This window comes from Desmodus rotundus, chromosome 9 (genome assembly GCF_022682495.2).
Source record: "Desmodus rotundus isolate HL8 chromosome 9, HLdesRot8A.1, whole genome shotgun sequence".
Lineage (NCBI taxonomy): Eukaryota > Metazoa > Chordata > Mammalia > Chiroptera > Phyllostomidae > Desmodus > Desmodus rotundus.
The window spans coordinates 47069100-47095080 of record NC_071395.1 but is presented as its reverse complement, the minus strand read 5'-3'; the positions used below and the strand labels follow the sequence as shown (position 1 = coordinate 47095080).

Sequence of the window (25981 nt, the reverse complement as noted above, 5' to 3'; positions counted from 1 at the left end):
AGAGGGCTTAGAGGTGCTCCTGGTACCCTTGTTCCTGCCATGACTCTCCCTGCTGCACCCCATCTTCCCTAGATTCTTATCCGGAACCGCTCCACAGACCTGGATGCCCGCATGGCAGATGGCTCGACGGCATTGATCCTGGCGGCCCGCCTGGCAGTGGAGGGCATGGTGGAAGAGCTCATTGCCAGCCACGCTGATGTCAACGCTGTGGATGAGCTTGGTAGGCTGGTGGGGGATGGGGGCTGAGAGGGTGTTATGTGGTCCCTGACTGTGCTGTTGGTGTGAACTCTTACCCACATTGTGACCCAAACACTGAAGTTCCTGTATACATGCCAGGCCTGCAATGTGCACTTACACACTCATGCATTTTTTAAAAAGATTTTATTATTTATTTTTAGAGAGAGGAGAAGGGAGGGAGAAAGAGAGGGAGAGAAACATCAGTGTGTTGCCTCTTGAGCACCCCCTGCTGGGGACCTGGCCTACAATCCCGGCATGTGCCCTGACTGGGAATTGAACCGGTGACTCCGTGGTTCGCAGGCTGGCGCTCAATCCACTGAGCCACACCAGCCAGGGCACGTGCATTTTTTAATGGAATCCACTAGTTCATCTGACACATCAGTGATTAGAAAAAAGCGCCCTTCCCATCTACTTTGTTAGAAGTATTTACTACTGACATCTGCTGGGAAGCTCATGTAATAAATTTGTAAACCAGCCAAATTATATGCGGTAGCCTCTCCCTTTCCGGAGGTGGCTTGCCTGCGCGGAGTTGTGCAGATTCACAACCTGCCCTCATGTCCAGTGGTCCTCACGTAGATGTAGACACACTAGATGCTCACGAACATCCTTTGCAGCAGGTATTGTCAACCTACCATTGACATTTGGGGTCGGATCATTTTTGGTGTTGGGGGCCATCCTGCGCATTGCAGGGCGTTAAGCAACACCTCTGGCCTTGAACTATTAGATGCCAGTAGCACCCCACCTTCCAGTTGTGACAACCGAAACGTCTCCTGACATTGCCAAATGCCCCTGGGGGGAAGGTCACCCCTGGTTGAGACATACGGCTCTAGAGGGGCGCTGTCCAACAGAAACTGCTGTGAGGGTGGGAAGGCTCTCCGTGTGTGCTGTCCAGTATGGTGACCACTGGCAACGCGTGGTGCCTACTGAGCATTTGCAATGTTGGGGTGAAGAGAACTAAATGTTTTATTTCATTTAGTGTTTAGCCTTTGTTTTGCCTGCTTTAAAAAATCTTTACTGAGATATAACCCACATACCATACAATTCACCCAAAGTAAAGAATCCAGCGGCATCTAATGTCGTCACATAGTTGTGCAAACGTCATCACAATACATTTTAGACCATTTCTACCACCTGAAAAAGAAACCTCACCTCTTAGCCATCGCCCACCCCCATTTCCTCATCTTCCCTGCTCTCAGCAACCACTCCTGCACTTCCTGTCTCTGGGGATTTGCCTGTTCTGGATATTTCATACGAATGGAGTTGTACAATATGTGGTCTTCTTGACTGGCTGCTTTCACTTAGCATAATGTTTCAAGGTTCACGAATGCTGTAGCATGTATCAGTATTACTTATTTTTTTGAAGATTTTATTTATTTATATTTAGAGAGAGGGCAAGGGAGGGAGAAAGAGAGGAAGAGAAACATCGATTGGTTGCCTCTCACACTTCCCCAACTGGGGACCTGGCCTGCAACCCAGGCATGTGCCCCGACTGGGAATCCAACATGGTTCACAGGCTGGTGCTCAATCCACTGAGCCACACCAGCCAGGGCAGTATTACTTTTTTGTGACCAAATAATATTTTCTTGTATGAACACACCACATTTTTTATCCATTCATCCATTGGGGCACATTGGTTGTTTCTACTTTTTGGCTATTTTGAATAATGCTGCGATGAACATTTGTGTACAAGTTTTTGGTTTTTCTTAAACGATTTTATTTATTTACTTTTAGAGAGAGGGGAAGGGAGGGAGAACGAGAGGGAGAGAAACATGGATGTGCTAGAGGAACATCGATTGGTTGCTTCTTACACACCCCCAACCAGGGACCTGGCCCACAACCCAGGCCTGTGCCCTGATGGGGAATCAAACTGGTGACCTTTCAGTTTGCAGGATGATGCCCAATCCACTGAGCCACACCAGTCAGGGCTCGTGTATAAGTTTTTGTGTGGACATATCTTTTCATTTTTCTTAGGTAGGTAGCCAGGAATGGAATTGGTGGGTCACGTGATAGCTATGTTTAACTTTTGAGGATCTGCCAGACTTTTCCACAGCGGCAGCCCCATTTCTCACTGCCACCAGCTGTGTGAGTGCTCCAGTGTCTCCGCGTCCTTGCCAACACTTTTTATTATTGACCTTTTTGTTTATAGTGGGTGTGAATTGGGATCTCACTGTGGTTTTGATTTTTATTTTCCTGATGGCTGATGATAAATATTTCTCTCAATTTGTAAGTGTTCTTTTCATTTTCTTGAGGTTGTTGTTAGAAGCACAAAAGTTTTACTTTTGATGATGTCCAGTTTATGTATTTAAAAAAATTTTTATTGTTGCTCCCAGTTGGATCTATTTTTGTTGTTGTGTTGTTTGTGCTTTTGGTGTCCAATCTAAGAATCTGTGTCTAACTCAAGATCCTAAAGATTTTACTCCTATGTTTTCTTCTAGATGTGTTCTTATAGTTCCAGCTCTTACATTTAGGTCTTTGATTTCATTTTGAGCAATTTTTTGTATGTGACGTGGGGAAGGGGGTCCCACTTCATTCTTCTGCATGTGGAGATCTAGTTGTCCCAGCACCACTCGTTGAGAAAGCCATTCTTTCCCCTTTGAATGGCCTTGGCGCCTAGTTTACTTAATTTTAATTAATTTAAATCTAAAGAGGCACATGCAATTGGCGGCTGCATTGGACAGCGCGCCTCAGGTCCAGACGCGTGAGGGCTGTGCACTTCCCTCCGTGTAGGGAGAGTTCCACGTACAGGTGTGCAAACATGTGCGCGGCGTCTCTCTCAGACAGAGTGTCATCCCGCCCCCCCCCCCCCCCCAGACCAAACACAGCGCTCCACACTCCCGGCAGGTCGGCTCCTCCCCCCGGGCCGTATTCTGGGCATTTCCTGCTTCTCTGCCTCGGAGGGCCAGGACTTGAGTCCGATTCTGACTCTGACCTCTCCCCACTCCCTCCAGGGAAGTCAGCCTTGCACTGGGCTGCAGCTGTCAACAATGTGGAGGCCACCTTGGCCCTGCTCAAAAATGGAGCCAACAAGGACATGCAGGATAGCAAGGTGAGCCCCAGCCGGTGGCCCACTGGGGGTGGGGGGGTGGGGGGTCTGCCCTGGCACACACTTCCCCCTACCGGGTCGCAGAGAGTGGGGTGCGGCAGGGTAGTGAGAGCATTCACTCTGCCTGCAGCCAGCCTTCAGGGGTGGGGTTTGGGCCCAAGAGGTTCCAACTGTAGATCAGAGCGGAAAGTGTGTGGCAGCTGCTAGGTGACCTTGAGAAAGCTACTTAACTCCTCTGAACCTTGGTGTTCTCACCTGTGACTTAGAGAAGCACAGTGCCTATCTCGGTCTCTTCCGAGGATTCAGTGAGGTAGCATGCTGAGTGCATCCTCAGTAAAGGTTACTGTTATGATTGTTGTTTAAAGAGCTTTGCAAGGTGGTGGTAGCACCTGGAGCGTCCAGCCTTTTGGCGTCTCTGCGTCACACTGGAAGAAGAAGAGTTGTCTTGGGCCACACATTAAGTACATTGTGACACATAATCACAAAAAAATCTCATCATGTTTTCAGTAAATTTACGATTTTGTGTGGGGCCACATTCATAGCCATCCCGGGCCGCATGCGGCCTTGGGCCATGGGTCGGACATCCCAGCACACACTTCACAGATGGGAAGAGTGGGGCTTCAAGGAAGACAGGGATGGATTCTGTCTTTATTTAAAATTTCTGCCTTTTTATTAAGGATTTTTGGCATCAATTTAAATTATTTTTAAAAACATTGCGTTGCAATATTTAGTTTGATGACTGAGGTTTTTGATGCCCCCTTGAATTTTGTGTCTAAGACGAGTGCCCCACGCGCCTCACCCTATTCCTGGCTCCTGGGCCTGGCGCTTAGTAGGTCCATGAATGTGGTTCACATAAAAGAACTTGCCCGACTCCCCCGTCAGAGCTGGGAGTTGAACCCAGGTCTGTCAGGCTGGAGAGTATAAACTCTTAGTTCTTAGGCTCCGTTGCGGGATGGAGGTCTTGGTGGTGTTGGCCAGGAGTTCGCCCTGGCCCTTGTGACTCTGACATGTTGTGGGTTCTGGGCTCCCCCCAGGAGGAGACGCCACTGTTCCTGGCTGCCCGGGAGGGCAGCTATGAGGCCGCCAAGCTCCTGCTGGATCACTTTGCCAACCGGGAGATCACCGACCACCTGGACAGGCTGCCACGTGATGTGGCGCAGGAGAGGCTGCACCAGGACATCGTGCGATTGCTGGACCAGCCCAGTGGGCCTCGTAGCCCCCCGGGTCCCCACGGCCTGGGGACCTTGCTCTGCCCACCGGGGGCCTTCCTCCCTGGCCTCAAGGTGGCACAGTCGGGGGGCAAGAAGAGCCGGAGACCGCCAGGGAAAGCAGGGCTGGGACCACAGGGCACCCGGGGTCGGGGCAAGAAGCTGACACTGGCCTGTCCAGGCCCCCTGGCTGAGAGCTCAGTCACGCTGTCGCCTGTGGACTCTCTGGACTCCCCACGGCCCTTTGGTGGGCCCCCTGCATCTCCCGGAGGCTTCCCCCTTGAGGGGCCCTATGTGGGTGCCGCTACCACGGCTGTGTCCCTGGCACAGTTGGGTGGGGCCAGCCGGGCAGGTCTCGGGCGCCAGCCCCCTGGGGGCTGCGTGCTCAGCCTGGGCTTGCTGAACCCTGTGGCTGTTCCCCTCGACTGGGCCCGGCTGCCCCCACCTGCCCCACCAGGTCCCTCGTTCCTGTTGCCACTGGCACCAGGACCCCAGCTGCTGAACGCCGGGACCCCTGTATCTCCCCAGGAGCGGCCCTCACCATATCTGGCAGCCCCGGGACACAGTGAGGAGTATCCAGTACCTGGGGCCCATGGTAGCCCCCCCAAGGCTCGCTTCCTCCGGGTCCCCAGTGAGCATCCCTACCTGACCCCATCCCCCGAGTCCCCTGAGCACTGGGCCAGTCCCTCGCCCCCCTCACTCTCAGACTGGTCCGACTCCACACCCAGTCCGGCCACTGCCGCTGGGGCCTCGGCCACAGCTGCTGGGACGCTGCCTGCCCAGCCGCTCTCCCTGGCTGTCCCCGGCCCCCTAGTTCCGGCCCAGACCCAGCTGGGGCCCCAGCCCGAAGTCACCCCCAAGAGGCAGGTGTTGGCTTGAGATACTCCTCAGTTATTGGATTTTGGGGGACTGAAGAGACACCCCGTCCTGATTCACTTGTCTCTCTCCTTCCCTCCCCTCTCTTTTAATTCTTTTCATTCTCTTCTCTCTCCACCAACCCTCCTGCAACCGCTACCCCTGCAGTGTGACTGAGACAGGTCACAGCCTAGGGCTTCAGTCTTCCTTTATTTATAAGGGGTTCAGGCTGACCCCCACCCCTGGGTCTTGTGATGCGTCCTCCAGCCCCCCTTGCTGCTCCCCAGTTCTCCCTTCTTTCTCCCTTGCTTCCTCTGACCTATCTCACTGCTTACACTCTGACATGAGTGGATTATTTTTTTTTACATTTTGTATAGAAACAAATTCATTTAAACAAACTTATTATTATTATTTTTTACAAAATATATATATGGAGACATTCCCTGCCCCCTGCAAACTTCCCCCCAGTGCCCCCGTGGGGCTGAGTCTGTGGGCCCGTTTGGCCAAGCTGGATTCTGTGTACCGAGTACACAGGCATGACTAGGATCCTGTGTACCAAGTACATGACCCTGTGTGTACCAAGTAGGCACCCTTGGGCGCACCCTCTGGGGCCAGGGGTTGGTGAGATACCAGAGCCTCCTCCCTACCCCACCTCCCTCACTTCACTGCATTCCAGATGGAACTTGTTCTATAGCTTTGCTGGGGGAAGGGCCCTTCTGCCTCAGAGAGTCCAGCCCCAGATAACCCCATACCCTAGAGCCTGGGCCATCTCCCTTTAGGAACTGGGGGGCAGGGGGTGGGAACACAAGGACCAGGGAGATGTGTGCATTTCACTTGGTCTCCCTGTACACAGGAGACTGCAGGACGGGAAGGAGCTGCCTGGTACTCCCCTGGGCCAGCCCCACGGCAGAATAGAAGTATTTTTAGGCTATTTTTGTAATATGGCTTCTGATCACAATCCCAGTGTAGCTAAATTCCCAGGCCTTGCATTGTACAGCCCCCACTCCTGTTACCGCCTAATAAAGGAATAGTTAACACTCAGTGTCATTGACCTGTGCCTAGATAGGGGTGGGGAGTGGTTGTGGTGGGGCTTCTGTCTCTGCAAAGCTAACCTGAGCTCCCGTGTCTGGTTAAACTGATTCGGCTTGCCTGCCCACTTGTGCTTCTTCCTCTTTTGTCAGATGACTCCACTGATTGGATCTGGGTGGTTACCTGACTTTGGATGAGCCAATCAGAATCACTTGAAAACGTTTACTGGAAATGTTGGGAAAGCCCTCCGTTGGTGGAGCTTTTAAGGCCCCCGGCAGGCAAATTCAGAAATATGGGTGGCCAGTTTGGAGTGGTGGGTACTTCTGCAAAGAGCAGGGGAATGGAGCTAATACGCAGGGAGAATCAGATGAGTGCCACATGGTTCTGGAGTTGGAAGGGGTATCCCAGTTGCGGAAGTCTCCATTCCAGTTCATGGAGCAGCCGTCCCCTTGACAGCACAGTTGTTTGTTGCCTTCTAAGTGCCTGAGGCTGGTTTTGCATGAAAGTCACCTCTACCTCATGCTTCCTTGGGGGCTGGAGACGATACTGCACCCACATAATAAGTACTCCTTTACATAGACTTGGGTGGGTTTCTATGTCTTGCACCTAATTGTGTTCCAAGGTGAGGTTGTGTTCACACTGGTATCCTTCGGGAAAAGAGAATGGGATAATGTTCACTGCTTCCCCTGTCACTCGGAGTGCCTTTGGTTGCATGTGACCCAGAAATCAACCCAGCTGGTTTAGATAAAAAATAAAATTCATTAGCTCATGTAACTGCAAAGGACCAGTTTCAGGAGAGATTTGATGTAGTGACTCAAATGAGGGTGGGCTTTCTCTTCATCGCTACAGACTTTTCCCTCTGGCTCCAGGTGGTACCCAGCCCAACTTCTCTTCCCACCCGCACAGCTCTAGCCTTCCGCCCGTTAGCAAAGTCGGTGCACATTGCACTTGACAGGGAACTAAGGAGCTTCTAATCTTGGGGTTGATTTTGTATTGGCTCCAACTGGATTGTGCGCCATCCTCTTATGAGGGTTTCGCAACGTTGGCACTACTGACGTTTGGGGCCAATCATCCCTTGCTAGAGGGGGTTCGCCTGTGCATTGTAGGATGTTTAATGGCATCCCTGGTCCCCACGCACTGTGGAGGAGATGCTCCTCCAAAGTGTCTCCAGGCATTGCCGACTCTCCCGAGGTGGTGGTGGTGGGCATTGCTTTGCAGCACCGCTGCTCTATGCGGTCACCCTGGCAGTGGGGTCTGGGAAGCACTGATTTCTTAAAGCAATCAGTCTGTGCCCTGGAGCTGGGGATGGGGGAACCTGAGGGGCAATTGGGTTCACAAAAGCAACTAATAAATATCCCACACTGCTTCCCAGAGGGCTCCAATGGAACCAACCCCAGCTGCCACAGGGGCCGTTGCCTGGTGACACAGGCCCTATTAGCTTCTTTTCCCATCTTTTCTCATCACTCCCTGGCTTGCATTTTCTGGGATCACTTCCAAAATAAACCTACTTCAACTCACATCCTTGCCTCAGGGTCTGCTTCTGGAAGAACTCAAGATATGGCAGGCATTGGTATACAGTGGGAGTTTGCAAAATCATGAGACTCTACTCATGTCCATTCATGAGGTTAAATCTCTCAGCTGGAACTCCTGTGCTCACTGTAGCACGATGCATATTAGCCCAAATATGCAAACAACCTAATGTCCATCAGTGCATGAGCCGATAAAGATGTGTGTAGATCTTCCTTATGCTGGAGATGTGTCTTTCAGGGGGACAAGGGGTTTGCCAGCAGGCTCAGAGGAGGGGAAGGGCAAAACGGTGTGACACAGCATGGAAATCTTGCAAGAAGGGCCAGCAATTGGAATGGCTGTGGTGATGCCTCCCTTCCTTGGTTGTTAATTTCACACATGGCGGTGTGTCGGTTTACAGGGAACAGTGGCCGGATTTGGAACTGGAGAAGTTACCAGGGGCCAGATCACAAGAGTCATACATGTGAAGATGGGGAATTTTAAACTTCATTCCGAGGGCAGCAGGGAGTCGTGGAAGGTTCCGGAGTAGAGAGGGCACACAACCAGAGCTCCCGTTCCGGTGGCCAGTGCAGAGGACAGAGTAGATGAAGGCGATACTGTGAGATTTTGCAACAGGGGAGAATGTTGCAGTTTGAGTTAGGGTGCACTGAGGGGATGGGGAAATTGAGGAGGAGGAGTAGAGAAGACGTAGTTAGCAACTAAGGAATTCCGGGGACAGGAGGGAGAGGGACGGAGGGGTTGCGGTCACTCTGGGGGCAACATTTGTATAACAACATCAAGTGATCTACTTCTTCCTTCCCCCCTGAGGGCAGGGTGGGGTGCATTTTCCTTGGGGTAGCAGCCTTGCCCAGCATGTGGCGGCCACTGACGGGCCCTGGGGAGCACTGATGGAGTGAGGAGTGCATTTGTGGCAGCCACTCACAAAAAGAAATCATAATTAGCCTTTTCCTATTTTTTGCCGTGAGAGCTTGGGGGCTGGGGAAGCAGACCCTGGGGTCTCCAGTTTCCAGGAAGGAAAAAACCCGCAGGGTGTCACCAGCCTGAGCCCTGGGGGGCTTGTTAGTGGCTGGGGAGCCCCTGGGACAGCAGCTCTAGGGACCCCCTGTATAAAAGGACCTAGGTCCTCAGCCCCTCCCCTCTCAGGTGGCGAGCAGTGAGCGATGCAGGTAGGCAACAAACTTGGCCACGGTGAGTGTGTATCGGGGTCTTTGCTGGGCTGGGGAAACCACCCCAGCTCACCCCCAGCTCGTGTGTGGTCTGAGCACACCGGGTACCAAGTGCACACACACGTGCCCTGCAGGCAGCAGGCACACACATGCACGCATGTACCCGGGAGCGTACCCTGGAGCTTCATAGGCGTGTACGCACACATACTCACATAGAGTCATTTAGCGGCAAGGGCTCAAAGGTGCTGGGAAGTCGCTCCTGCTTTCGAGGGAAGGGTGCTTTCTGATGAGAAGAAAGAGGAAAAGAAAATACTTCAGACCCTAAGCCCATGCGTTCCTTGTCCCTCACCCTCACTGTGCGAGTGGCACTGGCCTGCCCCTGAGCTCAGCACCCACTGGCTCCCTCTTACTCTCCCACCAAGCAAGCAGCTAGCCTGGGGATCTCTCTGTAGGTACAATTTTCATAGGTTCCAGGTATGAAAATAAGAAACTTTCTAGTCCTGTAACCTGACTTCCTTTTGTCCAGGTACGCTCACCTGTCACAATTTGGACACCTTGAAGCAAACTCAAAGTCATAACTTCCCAGATGTTGTGGGGTTAAATGTCAGCCCCATATGGGAAGTCCTTCTTCTTCCTTCTCTCCGGGGTGGCTGCAAGGGGCTGGCCCAGGTGCCACCTCTGTGGTGAGGGTGGTCTGGGGACTGGCTGTCTGTATGGCCACCACACTGGGTGTGTGTCTGCCCCTGGCATTCCCTGAGATGAGAGTTAGTTCCCTCTGACTCCTGGCTGGATGGGTCACACCCCTCTCTCCCCATCAGCACTCCAGCTCCCACACCCGCTCTTTCTCTCACGCCCACATCTTAGCCTGCCAGAAAACCCACGGGGCTCCACCTGCACGGTCTGTCCATAATTGGCCGTCTCTCACCACCTCCATGGTCCCCACCCTGCTCCAGCTCCCATCCTCCCACCCATGTTCCCTGAACTCTGCTCTCTCCCAGCGGCTAGAGGGCACCTGGGCACACCTGAGTTAGGTCACGCCCTCCTCTGCTCAGAGTCCTCCGTGGCTCCCACTTCACTCTGTGTAGAAGCTGAAGTCCTCACTGTGACCCAGAAGGCCCTATGAAACAAGCTCCCGTCACTTTCCACCCTTGCCTTTCTGCCTCGCACTTACTCTTTCTATCCCTCTCTTTCTCCTTGCTGTTCCTGTTCCCAGCACAGTTCAGTCTCAGGGTCTTTGCGCCAGCTGTTGCTTCTACCTAGGACACTCTCCCCTTAATATTCTCTGGACTAATTTGCTCATTTCTTTCAAGTGTGAATTCAGGGCCTCTGCCTGTCTGGAGAAGCCACCTGGGCCCGTCCCCAGCCCTATCTGTGAGATCTGCAAATGAGGGAGGGGAAACAAGAAATTCCAGGGTGACTGACCATCGAACTCCACCAGGCCCTTTCCTGACCGTCCTGTGTAAAACTGCAGCCCTCATCAGGCCCCTCAGTTAAGGGCTCTGCTTGTCTTTCTCTGTAGCACTTATTTTCCAGCGTATAGTTTCCTTTTGTCTTGTTCGTTGCTTACGCTCTCTAGAACGTGCTGCTCCCCCAAGGCTGGGATCTCCTCCTGTTTAGTTCCTTGCTGCGCCCTCAGTGCCCAGAGCAACACCCAGCACAGAACAGATGCTCAATGCGTGTGTAATGAAAGGTGAGCCCGAAAACCCGCAGCCCCTTAACGCACTGCTTCCAGAGGCAGACTGCTGGCTCTGTATCTTGGAACCGAGACGGCGAGAACGCGAGCAGATCATCCGGTCCGTGCTCCGCTTCCCCAGCTGTGCGAAGCCGAAAAGAACAATCCTGTTTCTCCTTGCGAGGAGTCTGAGACCCAAGGGTTTGCAGCACTGTTCAGGGAATCTTATGAACTGTTATTTGTGAGCTCACGGGATCAGTCTCCACACGCAAGGATGTTTTTTGATTTTGGAGAGAGAGGAAGGGAGGAGGGAGGGTGGGGAGAGAGAGAGAGAGAGAAAGAGAGATCAGCTGCATGTGCCCCGACAGGGGATTGAACCTGCAACCTTTTGGTGCACATAGCCCATGCTCTAACCAACTGAGCCACCTGGCCAGGCCCATCTCTACTTTCACAGATCAGGCTCACAGGGCAGCAAAACCAGCTGCCCAGGGTCATACTACCCCCAGTAAGTGAAGGCACCAACACTCAAATGTAGGCCTGTCTGATTCCAGAGCTCAGGTCACAGAAGAGCTATTTTGAGCTGAGAATTTCTGCTCTTTGTCATGGAATTTTTGTCAGGCAGTCCCTGGAGGCCTGTGGGTAGAGGCTGGGTAACTGCGCCAGAACAGCCTCCAGCACTGAGGGCGTCTTTAAGACACCCAAGAAGGTCTGACTTGCTCCTGTAAGGCATTTCCAGGTCGCTAGGAAGGTGTGTTTCTCAGTGCGAGGAGTTAGGACATATTTCAGTTAACTGTTTGTTAACTTTAAATACTTAGTCGTATGGTATATGAGCCTTCATTTGAATTTCACAGATTTTGGGAGGGGGCCTCGATGTTCATTTTCTTCTTCTATTGTTTTTAAATTAAAGTATAATTGACATGTAACTTATTAATTTCAGATGTAAGATCTGATATGTGTACACATTTGAGAATGATCACCCCAACAAGTGCAGTAAACATCCATCACCACACACAGTTACAGTTTTTTTTCTTGTGATGAGGACTTTTAAGACTTACTCTCTTAGCAACTTTAAGATATACAGTGCAGTATTGTGCACTACGGCCGCCATGCCGTGCATTGCGCCCCCAGGACTTATTTAGAACTGGAAGCTTTCGTTTGCTTCTTCATGACTTGTAAGAGCTACTAAACGTGTTTTAGGGTCACAGCCTTTTCTAGTTTGCAGTTTGCCTGTAAGTTTGTTTCAATTTAACCATGTTTCATGATATTCAGAAATTATATATATATATAAAATGTATTTTTATTGATTAATTTTTAGAGAGAGGAAGAGGGGAAGAGAGAGAGAGGGAGAAAAAAACATCGATTTTTGTTTTACCTAGTCGTGCATTAACAATGTTTCATGATATTCAGAAACTATTTTTTTGATAGTCATGCTTGAATGCTTGTTTCTCTGTGAAGTCTTCTGCGTAATTGAGTTCCTATCATTCTCTTTGCATAAGGGCTCTGAAGTTCTCTCTGATATTAAGTTACAGTAAAAGGGTCCCTTTCAGATGCACACTCTGGGCATATTTGCCCAGAATGCTGTTTCTCAGATCTGGATTTCCTAAGTGGAGGCTGAGATTCGTGTTTCTGGACTCTCATTTTGCTTTAGTTTCTGAAGCTTTCAAGTCAGGCTTCCCTCGTTTTTTTATAGCACGAATCCTTCAGATGGTCTCATTGGAGTTTTGCTACACTGCCTGTCCCATCAGGTTTATGTGTGCTGGATCAGGGGTCGGCACACTGCGCTCTGAGGGCCAAATCCGCCCCACTGCCTGTTCTTGTAAATACAGCTTTATTGAAGCACAGCCACGACACTCGTTCATATGTGTCTGCGGCCGCTTTTACACCGAGATGGCAGAATCGAGCAGTGAAGACAGAGCTTGTACAGAAACGAAATGCACCCCTATGCTTGATCAACACGGCTGCCTGCTTCCTGCTGTTTTCCTTTCTCCCTGAAAAAAACAGGCATCCCTCCTCATTGCCTGTTCACTTCTGTTAAGTTCTTTGACGGTCCTGACTTGTCTTATCTTTTCTTTTTTTTCACATTCAGGTTTTTTTTAAAACTCTCACCTGAGGATATGTTTATTGATTTTTTTGGAGAGAGGAAGGGAGGGAGAGAGAGAGAGACACTGGCTGCCTCCCACACGCGCCCCCACAGGATCGAACCAGCAGCCTGGGTATGTGCTCTGACAGGGAAGCCAACCCCCCAAATTGTTGATGTACGATCAACGGAGCCACCTGGCCAGGTCTTATCTTTATAACCAGAATGTCTCTGGAGTGAGTGATAGGGGAACTCAAGAGTTAAAGATTTTAGCTCTGACTGGTGTGCTCTGTGGGTTAAGTGTAGGCCTGCAAACTCCAGGCCACGTGCCTGGTTTGCAGGCCGGGTCCCTAGTTGGGAGCATGCAGGAGGCAACCATTCAATCTTTCTCTCCCTCCCTTTCTCTGTCCCTCCCTCTCTATAAAAATGAAATAAATAAAAATACAAATAAAAGAGTTAAAGATTTTAGCTGTGGTTACAGTTGAGCGGCTTAGGTGGTTAATGCCTGTGGAAAGCTGCTGTTCCTGGAACTGGAGGACCTGGCCTACCTGGCCTGCGTGACTCCAGGAGGCTGACAAGCAATTCGACCTTTGTGCTCCAGGGCGTCTGCTAGCTGCCCCGAGCCACTGGGTTCCAGGGAGGGAATGTCTTCCGTGAGGCAGATAAAGAACTGTTGCTCAGCAGATACAGACGTACTAGGAAAATCGCAGCTGGACTGCAACTCTTATCCAGTTAACCTTTTCTCCAGACCCCTTACCTACCCTTTTCTTTTCCGTAGAGAAAGGTCAGCTTGAGATGAGATGTTGAGATGGTTTTTAGGGTACATACCTGCCGTCTTTGCTGGCATCTGAATAAAGCGCCTATAAAGACTCAGTCCCTGTCCCTACTTATTGGTTCTGGTGGTGACAGGCAGCACAAATGCTGACTTTCTGCTCTCACAAGCACTTTTTAAAAAATCTTTTATTGATTCTAGAGAGAGAGAGAGGAAGGGATGGAGAAAGACGGAGAGAAACAACGATGTGAGAAATATCAATCAGTTTCCTCTTACACATGGCCTAAGTGGGGATTGAGCCCTCAATCCAGGCTTGTGCCCCGACTGGGAATTGAACTGGCAACCTTTCAGTTTACAGGATAATGCCCAACGGAGCCATGCCCGCCAGGGTGTTGACCAACCACATTTTGGTTATTTTTCTCCTATATCTTTAGAGCTAAAATCTAAAATTTGCTTTTCCAGAATTGAACTTGCAGGAAACTTCCAAAACATGTAAATGATCATTGTCAATTTCTCCTTCTCCCTTGCTGTGGATGAGTATTTTTAGGGGTAGAGCCATTTATTCATTATTTTTTTCTCTTCCTAAAAGAATCACTGACTTGCAGAATACCCCAAATGCCACTAGATGGAGGATAAATCGAGACTCTTCCTGGTTTGTGTGTTTGAGGATCTCCAGGCTGAGCTGTGTTTACCTCTAAACCAATGAACTCTTGATAAGCAGGGAAAGATCGCACCAGGACCGTCTCCCCTCAAGCAGCGTCCCATGCTCCAAATAAGTACAAATACTCTCAAAAGCATTCCGAGATAGATTTTTTCCCCTGAGATAGAGGAATCGATGATAACAATTCAGGATTTCTACTGAAGTCTCATCATTTGAATTAAAATGGTTAGCCATTTCAGAGTTACTTTCCACTTAATGAATAGAGATGAGTCCATTAGGCCCAGAGCCTAGGGCCCCCAATACTATTAAGGGGGCCCATGAAGTCGTTGAAATTTCTTTTTGAGATCAGAAGAAATAAATAAAGTTGTAGGGTTGAAGATTGTCTTCATCTTTACACCACTGCAGCCCTAAAGTATTAAAAAAATTAAGTTTTGATAAAAACTTAAGTAAATTTCAAAAATGACAATGTGAGAGGTTTTGCCTCTCTCGGGTCCTTGGACTGTAGCAGACACTGTACATTCTTGGCCCACATCCCCTTGGCTTTTATTATTTCCTTGAATTCCCTGTACATGCGGCAGGCTGGAAGTGCTGGGAGATTAACGTCTCCTGGTAGAAACTCTCAAGCAATGACGAATGCGGGGTTCACAGAAAAACACCTCAGGGTTAAATTCTAGTTGCCCACAGTGGTAATTTTCTTCTATTGTCTGTCTCCTTTCTGCACTCCCCTACCTGCATTTTGGGGGGTGAGTCCCAGATAAACTATTTGCTCTTGAATCCTTTCCTCAGGATATGGTTCTGGGGGACTCATATTAAAGCAATAATATGCTCACCGTCTCTCCCTACTCCAAATATCTATTCCTGATAGGTTCCTGTAATTTTCTTTTCTTTTTTAAAAATTGAAACGTATTTGACATATAACATTGTTTAAGTTTAAGGCGTACAACATGTTAATTTGATATATTTACATGTTGTCATTTGTTGCCGCTGTAGCAATCACTAGCACCTTTGTCCTGTCACAGAGTTATCTCTTCATGTGTGTGGTGGGAATAATTAAGATCTAGTCTCTCAGTAAGTTTGATAATTAGAACACAGTGTTCTTGTCTGTATTCACTCCACTGTGCATTAGATTTCTAGGACGTATTTATCTACTGGTTGCAAGTTTGTACCCGTAAACATCTCTCCTCTTCCTGACTGTTTTTTATGAGTTTAACTCTTTCAGATTCCACATATGAGTGAGATCATAAGGTATTTGTCTTTTTCTGTCTGACTTGTTTTTCACTTAGAACAGGGGTGTCAAACTCATTTTTATGGGGGGCCACATCAGCCTCATGGTTGCCTTCAAAGGGCTGAATGTGATTTAAGACTGTATAAATGTAACTACTCCTTAACAGGTAAGCGAGAGCTCAGCACTGCTGGGCCGGACAAAACAAGGTGGAAGTCCAGATTCAGCCCTCGGGCCTTGTGTTTGCAACCTGTGAGTTAGAGTAACACCCTTAAGGTCCATCCATGCCCGTGGCGGGATTTCAGTCTTTCTCAGGACTGAATAAATATTCCCCTGTATATATCACCATGTCCCCATCACCCACTCAGCTGTTGATAGGCACTCAGGTTGTCTCCATATCTATGATTTCTTGTTATTGAAGAGACACTTGCTAGCTGGGTGATATTAGGAAAACAAGTGACATCATTTCTGAGTCTCTCTTTTCTTCTTTGTAAAGCAAGGATGATTCTCTCACCCTGCCAGACCCAGCTGCGTGGGAGACCCTTAGTCATTTGCTCTATTGCATTCACCCTATCTTTTCTTCTCAGATTCCTAAAAAGCAGTGGGAAAATGCCACATGGCTGGTGACGGAGTTTGTGCTGGTGGGTTTCTCCAACCTCCCAGGCCTGAGGACCACCCTCTTCACTGTGTTCTTCCTCATGTACCTGGTCACCCTCAGCGGCAATGTCACCATCATCACCATTATCCATGTGGACCGGACCCTCCACACGCCCATGTACCGCTTCCTGGCCGTGCTGTCCCTCTCTGAGACCTGCTACACGCTGGTCACCATCCCTAACATGCTGGCGCACCTGCTCATGGAGAGCCAGGCCATCTCCATCGCTGGTTGTCGGGCGCAGATGTTCTTCTTCCTGGGCCTGGGCTGCAGCCACTGCTTCCTCCTGACCCTGATGGGTTACGACCGCTACGTAGCCATCTGCCACCCTCTGCGTTACTCCGTGATCATGAGACCTACAGTCTGTCTCTGCCTGGGAGCCCTGGTTTTCTGTGGGGGGCTCTCAGTGGCCTTGATCGAGACCAGCATGATCTTCTCCTCGCCCTTCTGCAGCAGCGGCCGTGTGGAGCACTTCTTCTGCGACATTGCCCCAGTGCTGAAGCTTAGCTGCGGGGAGAGTGCAGGCAAAGCTCTGGCCATCTTCTTCCTCAGCGTCCTCGTGGTGCTGGTCTCCTTCCTCCTCATCCTCCTCTCCTACGCCCTCATCGGGGCTGCTATCCTGAGGATCGGCTCAGCCGCCGGCCGCCGCAGGGCCTTCTCCACCTGCGCGGCCCACCTCACCGTGGTCATTGTGCACTTTGGCTGCGCCTCCATCATCTACCTGCGGCCGGAGTCTGGAGGAAACCCTGAGCACGACCGCCTGGTGGCTGTCTTCTACACGGTGGTGACGCCGCTGCTGAACCCTGTGGTGTACACTCTGCGCAACAAGGAGGTGAGGGTGGCTCTGAGGAGGACGCTGGCACGAAGCTGTGGGGTTTCTAAGTGAACGCTCGCTCTGCCGTCCTGCTCTGTCTTTCCCATGACCGTCTGCCCCGGCCCCACATTCAGTTCCTCACCTGGAAAACAGGGGCCACTCCCAGAACCTTAAACGAAATGCCCCATTTCATGAGGCAATGAACAGACAGTTCCTGAGACCTAGCATGCACTGTGTAAAGGCTTCCTTTTCCTTTCGTCCTGATTACCTTGGCTCTGTGGGGGTGGCGGGTGGGATGCGACACGGTCCGCAGTGCGGGATAGTTGCCAGAGGAGGGCGCCAATGACCCTGCCCAACCTTGACAGGCGGCGGAAGATCGTGATTTAGGCAGCAGTGAGCAGGGACTGATACAGGGACAGCATCGCTTTATTTTGTCTCATTCGGAACTTCTGCCACTTTTTTTTGGAGGGGCGCTGTTTGCCACCAACCCCAGGCTGCCCTTACTTTTTCCTGCGGGATTGCATACTTGACTGTTGTTCTCATGATTGCCCTCTGCCTCTCTTCCCTTTGGACCCTTTATTTCTTTGTTGCATGATGGGAAAAAAAGAAGGAAGGGGGAATTACAAATTTTTTATCGTGATAAAATATATACATGTAAAACAAAATTTGTTTAGTGTACCATTCAGCGACATTAATTACATTCACAATCTTGTGCAACCGTCACTATGGTCTGTTCCCCAACCTTTTCCATCCCAAACTGAAACTCTGTATCCACTCGGCAATGACTCCCATCTCCTCTCCTCCCAGTCTGGTAACCGCTAGTCTACTTTCCGTTACCATGAATTTGCCATTCTAGATATTTCATATAAGTGAAATAATTTAACATATGTCCTTTTGTGTCTGGCTTACTTCACTTAGCATTATGTTTTGAAGATTCATCCAAGTTGTAACATGTATCAGAACCTCATTCTTTTTGATGGCGGAGTTTGCCATTGCAAGGACATACATTTTGTTTATTCACTTATCTGTTAGGAAACTTGGTTGTTTCCACCTGTTGGCTACTATGAATAGTGCTGCTGTGAATGTTCGTGTGTAAGTGTCTGTGTGAGTCCCTGTTTTCAGCTGTTTGGGTATGTACCTAGGGGTGGAATTGTGGATCATAAGGTAATTATTTGTTTAACTTTATGAGGATTCACCAAACTGTTTTTCATAGCACTGTATGTTCCTATCAGCAGTGTATGAGGGTTGCAATTTTTCACTTGGTTGCCAACTCTTGTTATATTCCGTTAAAAAAATTATTGCTATCCTACTAGATGCCAAATGGTATCTCACTGTGGTTTCGTGGTTCACTTTTGTGTAACCCTGGTAATGGATTGAAATCAGCCAAACTGTCTTCTCTGGCTCCAATGAAATGACGTGAGAAATCAGTCACAGAAGGGAAATTGGATACTTCACAAATATATGGCAACATATTCTTTAAAAATAAATAAAAGATTTTATTTATTTACTTTTTTTAGAGAGAGGAGAAGGGAGAGAGACAGAGAGGGGAAGAAACATCAATGTGAGAAAGACACATTGATTGCATCTTGCCTGCCCCCAATTGGGGACCTGGCCTGCAACCTAGGCATGTGCCCCGACTGGGAATTGAACCGTTGACCCTTCGGTTTGCTGGCTGGTGCTCAATCCACTGAATCACATCAACCAGAAGTAAACAACAAAAAAATTTTTTTTTTTAAATGTATATGTTTATTCATTCTAGAGAGAGAGGAATGGGGAGGGGAGAAAAAGAGAAACAGAGAGAGAGATATCTGTGCAAGACAGAAACATTGCTTGGTGGCTTCCCATACACGCCCTGACAGGGGACTGAACATGCAACCCAGACATGTGCCCTAACTGGGGATCGAACCTCCCACCTTTTGGTGTACTGGACAATGCTTTAACCAACTGAGCCACACCAGCAAGGGCAACAACACATTCTTAACCAATGAGTCAGATGAGAAATTACAAGTTGGACTGGAAAATACTTTGAGATGAATGCAAATGAAAACACAACATACCAAAACTTATAGGATATAGCAAAAACAGTGCTCAGACAGAAATTCATAACTGTAAATCCTTACATTAAAAAAGAAGAAAGATCCCAAATCAAGAATATACCTTTATACCTCAAGCGACTAGAAAAAAAAATCAAGCTAAACACTGCTGGTAGGTCTTCTGCCACATTTTGCAGGAAACTATGGTCTGTGCTTAACATGCTGCACCTTCCTCTTGTCCCGACATGTCCACCCTTCTCCACTCTGCTCCATGTCTCAGGAGGCCAACTGTATGGACCACACTGACAGTTCTCTGCCCTCTGGCTTTCGGTTGGGTTTGGCCAATGGTAGGCACAGGCAGGAGGCGGAGGACAGGACGAGAAAAGGTCAGGATCTTACCCTCCCAGCTAGCTGTCTACCTGGTTGCCATGAGTGGCTGCTCTCTTAAGCAGAGACCACAGTTCCTTCCACACAGCCACTTTCTCTGGTAGCTGTCCTGTGCACCTTCAGGCATGTCGGTGTTAATAGCTCTCAAGTTTTGCTAGCTCCGGCTGCTTCACCAGCCCCTCTCTCTGCTCTCACCTTTATGAACAGCCCCTTTAAGAATCTGTCCATGTGATGAAACTGGAGAGCATTATGCTAAGTGAAATAAGCCAGGCGGTGAGGGACAAATACCATATGATCTCACCTTTAACTGGAACATAATCAACAAAAGAAAAAAGCAAACAAAATACAACCAGAGACATTGAGGTTGGGAACAGTCTAGCAGTGGCCAGGGGAGAGTGGGGTGGGGACAGTGGGAAGAGGGAATTGCAGGAACTATTATGAAGGACACATGGACAAAATCAGGGGGGATGGTGGGGGTGGGGGAGGGAGGTGGGTTCAGCTGGGGTGGGGGGAGGGGAGAAAAGGCATACAACTGTAATTGAATAACAATAAAAATTGGAGAAAAAAAAAAGAATCTGTCCATGTATTTTCCATCAGGAGTGGGTCACTCATTTCCTGTTAGATCCTGGTTGAAAACCTTACAAGTGGAATCTCTTAAAAAGGAGGGAGGGAAAAATCAGAGAGCAACTCTCCCTTTCTACCCACCTCTGATCATGTTGGGGAAACCTAGCCACCCTCTGTGGCAGCTCTGCCTTCTCATGTGGACCCCTGTGCTTTGCCTTGGAGATGCTTCTCCTCACTTCTTTGCTTTCTAATTCTACCACTCATTTGGCATAGCTCAGCATGTATATGATGATATGACTCTCAAAGGGATAAAAGTTTGAAAATCCTAAACAGATATGCTTGTTGAAATCCTCTCCTTTTCCCCATTAAATAGGGAATTATTCTGCTATTGTCCAGTGAACAAAAGAGAGTGACGCCTCCTTCAGGGAGGGATGGGGAGAGAAAGCCTTTCTGTACCAGGAGGAGAGAAGAAAGGGTGGAGGTGGATGCTGGGGAAACAAGTGATCAGGCACTGGCACCCTGAAATCTAAAAGAGGGGGCAGAGGGAGAAGAGGGTCTTTAAGATGGTCTCTAGGGATCCTACCTCTTGGTGCCCATGACCTCATGTACTTCCCTCCCTTTGAGTAACTTGTTTCTAACCAACAAAATACGAAAATATTGAGGGGATGTTACTTTCATGATCAAGTCACAAGGCCTCTCACTTCCGTCTTGCTAGCATCTCTCCCCCTTGCTGGCTTTGACAGAGCAGGTGCTGTGTTAGTGTAGCCTCCGGCCAACGGCGAGGAACTGAGGCTCTTGGTCCAGCAGCTCTTGAGGAACTGACTCCAGCCTAAAACCAAAGAAGAGAATTAGGAAAAGAACTTTCCCCATTCGGGCCTTCAGATAAGACCTCAGCCCTGGGCAAAATAAGACAGTGTGAAGCAGAGGTCCCAGCTACGCTGTGTTCAGATTCCTACCATACAGAAAGTTTGAGGTAATAAACACGCGTGCTTTTAAGTCACTAGTGTGAGGTAATCTCTTATGCAGCGGTACGTAACTAATAGTTAACTAACAGATAACTAACAAGGGATGTGTGTACAGGGGAGGAGCCACATCGAGGGCCTTCTTTTCTTCTCCCCAGTGTGAACTCGAGGAAGAGCGTACCATGCAGGCTGACTCACTCAGCATCCATTTTACTTCTTGGTAACAGAACCCTGTTTTAGATTAGGTCTCCGGGAAATCTTGGGAGTTGGGCTTTTGCTGGCTTCAGAGATGAGAATTTTGATTATTATAAGCCAATCATAATCGCTCCATTCTCTTGCTAGAGAGTGATAATAAAGGGCACATGACTCAGTTCTGCCCACTATGAGTGGGAGCAAAATTAGCAAAGGGGGATTCTGTAGTTTCCTTGCATTAAAAAAGCTGTGAGAAGAGATATTTTCTATATGTGTGTGTGTGTGTGTGTGTGTGTATATGTTTTACTTATATATATGTTTTATATATATATATATATGTTTTTTTAAAAAAGATTTTATTCATTTATTTTCAAGAGAGAAGAAGGGAGGGAGAGAGGGAGAAAAACACCAGTGTGTGGATGCCTCTCATGCACCCCCCACAGGGGACCTGGCCCACAACCCAGGCATGTGCCCCGACTGGGAATCGAACTGGTGATCCTTTGGTTCACAGGCTGGTACCCAATCCATTGAGCCACCCCAGCTAGGGCAACATTTTCTTTTCTTGCCTCTATCTGAGTCTGAGTGAGAAGGTGATATCTGGAGCTTCTGCAGCTATCTTGTGATACAACATCCAAGAATAGCAAAGCAGAAAAGATGAAAAAACTCTGTCCTCCATGACATTTCTTGGTATGTAAAAGAATAAATTGCCCATTTTATTTATGGGTATCATTGAAACCCACTTGCATTTGGGTTTTTTGATACTTGCAGCCCAAAGCCCACCCCTCAAGCCGAAACAGTTCTTCTTCCCACCCCTCCCATTGCTACTGTCCAGAAGCCAAAGACAGAGGGGCAAGATTAAAAAGTTACAGGGAGTAAAGATGGCTCATTTTCTTTCCATATCCAGCTTTGTCCTCTGGGAGGCTCCTCACTGTCCTCTGTCCCCATGGCCTCCACTGAAACCGTCTCTGCTCATTCCCTGCTGATTCTATTTTGGGGGAATTGGGTAGTTGATCTAGAAACCAATTAGTCAGAAATAGTACATGCATAGCATGCTGGGGAACATGGGTTGTCGTGTTCCTCTCGTGTGCCTGGGCTACCTTCCCCCTCTTTGCCGAAACAGACTTTGACGTGTGCGTCTGTGTCGGGATAGGGCTTTCATTCTCTTTCCTGGGGGAAGCACTTGCAAAATTAACGAAAGAATGGCTGTTGGCAAAAATGATGAAATAAAAGTTATGCTGTCACTTCTATCAGGATAGCTAGTAGAAAACCCCCAGAAAATCACAAGTGCTGATGAGGGTGTGGAGAAACTGGAACCCGTGTGCACGCCTGGCGGGAATGCAGAATGGTGCAGCTGCTGTGGAAAACAGCATGGTGGCTCCTCAAAAAATAAAAAAAATAGAACTACCATATGATCTAGCAATTCAACTTGTGGGTATACATCCAAAAGAATTGAAAGCAGGGCCTCAAGGAGGTGTGGTGCACCTGTGTTCATAGCAGCATTACTCAGAATTGGCCATTTAAACTAGTTTAAGTGTATAGTTCAGTACCACTAAATACATTCACATGCCCTGGCTGGGTAGCTCAGTTGGTTGGAGCGTCTTCCCGATACGCCAAGGTTGTGAGTTTGATCCCTGGTCAGGGCACACTAAGAGTCAACCAACAAATGCATAAATAAGTGGAACAACAAATCAATGTTTCTTTCCTTTAAATCGATTAAAAAAAAATCCATTCACATGGTTGAGCATCCATCACCACCACCTATTTCCAGAACTTACCTGCCGGTACCTTGTAAGACTGAAACTGTCCCCATTAAACCCTAACTCCCCACTCCCCTCCCCGCAGTCACTGGCACCTGTCAGTATAATGCCTGCCTGTCTTTATGATTTTGAATGCATTAAGTACCTCATACAAGTGGAAACTTTTGGTATTTGTCCTTTTGTGACCGCCTTCTTTCACTTAGCACCATGTCTTCAAGGTTCATCCAACTGACTCAGTCCTTAAACCTAAATGCTGCCCTCATTGATTTCCTGGCCTCTATGCTTGGACCTTGGTGTTTTCTTGAGGCTGTTGACGAAGGCACAATCTCTTGCTATAATCGTCTCCTCAGGGCCACCTTTGTATCACTGCTATCCCGTGAGCCCCAAATCACCAGACTCAGTCAATTTACTCAGTAAATTGTAGCCTGCATGGAGAGAGACTCCCTTAATATGATTACGGTCCCTTCCATCTCTGCTTGCCCAGGACGCCTTTCTTTCTCTCTATTTCAACAGTGGCAAGAAATACCAAACACACTCTGGCTGGTGTGGCTCAGTGGATTGTGTACTGGCTGGTGTGGCTCAGTGGATTGTGTACTGGCCTGTGAACTGAAAGGCCACTAGTTCAATTAGCAGTCAGGGCACATGCCTAGGTTGTGGGCCAGGTCCCCAGTTGGGGCACGTGTGAGAGAGGCAACTGATCTATGTTTATTTCACACATTCATGTTTCTCTCCTTTTCTTTCTCCCTCCCTTGCCCTCTCTCTGAAAATAAATACATAAAATCTTTTTAAAAAGTACCAAACATGTCAATAGCCTGCCTTCTCCCAACCACTTGCCAGAGGGCTACAGACTCTGTAGGCACTAACCTGCTGTGGAAGAATCGCAGTTTTACCTCCTGGTTTGCCGTGACGTAACGTAGACCACCAGCTTCCCACCTTGTATCCGTGTCCTCATGACCTGGTTGTTAAGTTGATGCCTCATTGTTTAGGCTTTTATTATCACAGAACACCATTTTTGGCACTTATTACCACAGAACCAACTTCTGGTATTAACTTTTATATAGTTATTGTACAATATAAGCTGCTATAACAAAGAGACCCTGAAACACAATAGCTGAAACTGGAGAGATGTTACGTTTTCCTCACGTAACAGTCTAAAGGTGGGTGGTTCAGGGCTGGTAAAGTGGCTCTGCTTTAGTTAAATCATGGCTTCTATCTCTGGGTTCAAAGTAACTCTTTTAGCTCCAACCATTGCATCTACATCCCAGGCTTCAGAAAGGGTATAGGGCTCAAAGGAGCACACACTCCTTTCTTTTAAGGGCTGTGGATGTGGTGGTCATCACATCCATTCATTTCCCATACTTCTGGCAACCACTGATCCATACTCTCTCACTGTGGTTTTGTTACTTGGAGAATGTCATGTAAATGGAATCATATTGCATGTAACCTTTTGAGACTGGATCCTTTCATTCAGCATAATTTTTCTTGAGCTTGTGGACAGAGAATATTTCCCCTCTAGTTTTATTGAGATATAATCGACATATCACACTGTATAAATTTAAGGTATATGATATAATATTTTGATAATGTTTATATTGTAAAATAATCACCACAATATGTTTAGTTAACATCCATCACCCCCATAGTTACAAAAGTTTTTTGTAACTTAGAAGTTCTCTTGGATGAGAGATCCTGCATCTTAGTAGGATCTTAGCAACTTTCCAGTATATGAACAGTATTATTAACTATGGTCTCCATACTGTACATCACATCCCTAGGATTTATTTATCTTACAACTGTAAGTTTGTACCTTTTGACCACCTTCACCCCCATCCCCCTCAGCTCCTGCCTCTGGCAAGCACAAATCTGTTATCTGAGCGTAATTATTTTGCAATTCATCCAAGTGCTTGTGTGTTTCAGTAGTTTGTTCTTTGTTGGGGGGGAAGAAACTTTCCTCTACCCTCAAGGGTCTTTCAGCAGGTCTAATAACCAAATAGACATGAGACAGATTAGCAAGAGAAAATGACCAAATTAATTACATACATATTTGTGGGAACCCTGCATACATGAAAGTCAGAGACCCCACATACATGAGAGGTTCAAAGACAGAAAGGGCAAATGAGGCACATGTGACATTCTGCGCTAGGGCACTTACAACATTCTGTGGCTTCGGAGGAGAGGAAGGTCACTGCAGGATGGTAAGAGCATATGTTCAGTCATTAGAACTTTGCCCTATAGATAGGCCAAAAAAGGTTATTTCTGATAACCTCTTCCTTTGGGCAAGGCCTCTAATTCAAATTCTTCTAAGGTAGTTAAAGGGGAGTAGGGGCAGAAATTTCTCTTGAGCCTGTAGGGTCTTGGTTGCTGTGAGCTCAGAACAACCCTCCTATCACAGAGACACAACTTGTGGTGACTTGTTCTGAACCTACACGCTTTATTGCTGAGCAGTGTTCCATGGTGAGGATGGACCACGGCTTGTTTAACCTTTCACCCAGGCATGGACACTTCGGTTTTTCTAGTTTTTGACCATTACAGATAAGGCCCCTATAAACATGTCTGCATGTTTTGTGTAAGTTAGTCTGTTCAAAATTCTCTCTGGCTCCCCATCTCACTTAGGATAAAATCTGATGGAAGCACAAGGGGACCTGGGTGGGCCCCAAACACTACACCTTGGAGGCATGGGGAAGCCATGTAGTTGAAACACAGTACCCATTCTTGAGGTGCTTCCACTCTGGGATGCCAGCCGCACTGCCTGAATTCACTTTCTGCCTCTTTTGCCTGCAAGCTGTGTGACCTTGGGTGAGTTCCTTAATCTCGCTGTATTTCAGTTTTCTCATCTGTAAAATAGGATAATGACAACACACCTCCCTTACAGGGATGTTTGAGGATTAAATGAGTTATATGTCAAAAGTGCGTGAAGCAGCCTCTTGCACAAAAAATGTGCTTGACAAAAAATAATCATCACTATTTCATAATTGGCTCTAGGAGTTTAATTGGGCCCAGAAGCCACTTCTAGGAAGTTTGCATTTTATCCTATCATAGGCAGGAGAGCGAGGTTGCACTGGTGGGTGAGAGGCAGGAGGGAGAGGGGACCAGTTTGGAGACTGTTAGAATAATCCAAAACAGCTCTCAGAGTGGTGGGGAAGAGGAC

At 48.2% G+C, this 25981-nt stretch overlaps 2 protein-coding genes and 1 long non-coding RNA gene across 5 annotated transcripts in view; 2 read left to right on the top strand and 1 right to left on the bottom strand.

The window, feature by feature from the left end:
* NOTCH3 (notch receptor 3) overlaps positions 1–6380 on the top strand; it is a 31271-nt gene extending 24891 nt beyond the window's left edge. For both annotated transcript variants that reach the window (XM_053911304.1, XM_024560699.3), the window contains 3 exons: positions 73–220; positions 3186–3283; positions 4315–6380. In XM_053911304.1, coding sequence (XP_053767279.1) covers positions 73–220; positions 3186–3283; positions 4315–5367 — 1299 coding nt within the window. In that variant the 3' untranslated portion in view covers positions 5368–6380. The remainder of the gene's footprint in view (positions 1–72; positions 221–3185; positions 3284–4314) is intronic.
* LOC123479762 (uncharacterized) lies at positions 3300–9839 on the bottom strand. Of its 2 annotated transcripts, none has more exons than XR_008425140.1 (3): positions 9602–9839; positions 9278–9348; positions 3300–3705 (listed from the first exon to the last, which is right to left on the bottom strand). It is a non-coding gene; the product is annotated as an uncharacterized lncRNA (long non-coding RNA). The 2 variants fall into 2 exon arrangements; XR_006655499.3 differs by lacking the exon at positions 3300–3705 and adding an exon at positions 8109–8545.
* Positions 9840–10678: 839 nt separating this feature from the next.
* On the top strand, positions 10679–19633 carry LOC112305047 (olfactory receptor 10T2-like). The gene is made up of 2 exons (XM_071222313.1): positions 10679–10755; positions 16057–19633. Exon 2 carries the CDS (start codon positions 16168–16170, stop codon positions 17008–17010), a length of 843 nt encoding a protein of 280 aa, XP_071078414.1. The 5' UTR covers positions 10679–10755; positions 16057–16167; the 3' UTR covers positions 17011–19633.
* The last annotated feature ends 6348 nt before the right edge of the window (positions 19634–25981 follow it).

What these genes read in the sequence shown, in the direction of transcription:
- LOC112305047 (XM_071222313.1), top strand. Translation starts at nt 16,168, where the DNA reads ATGTACCTGGTCACCCTCAGCGGCAATGTCACCATCATCACCATTATC.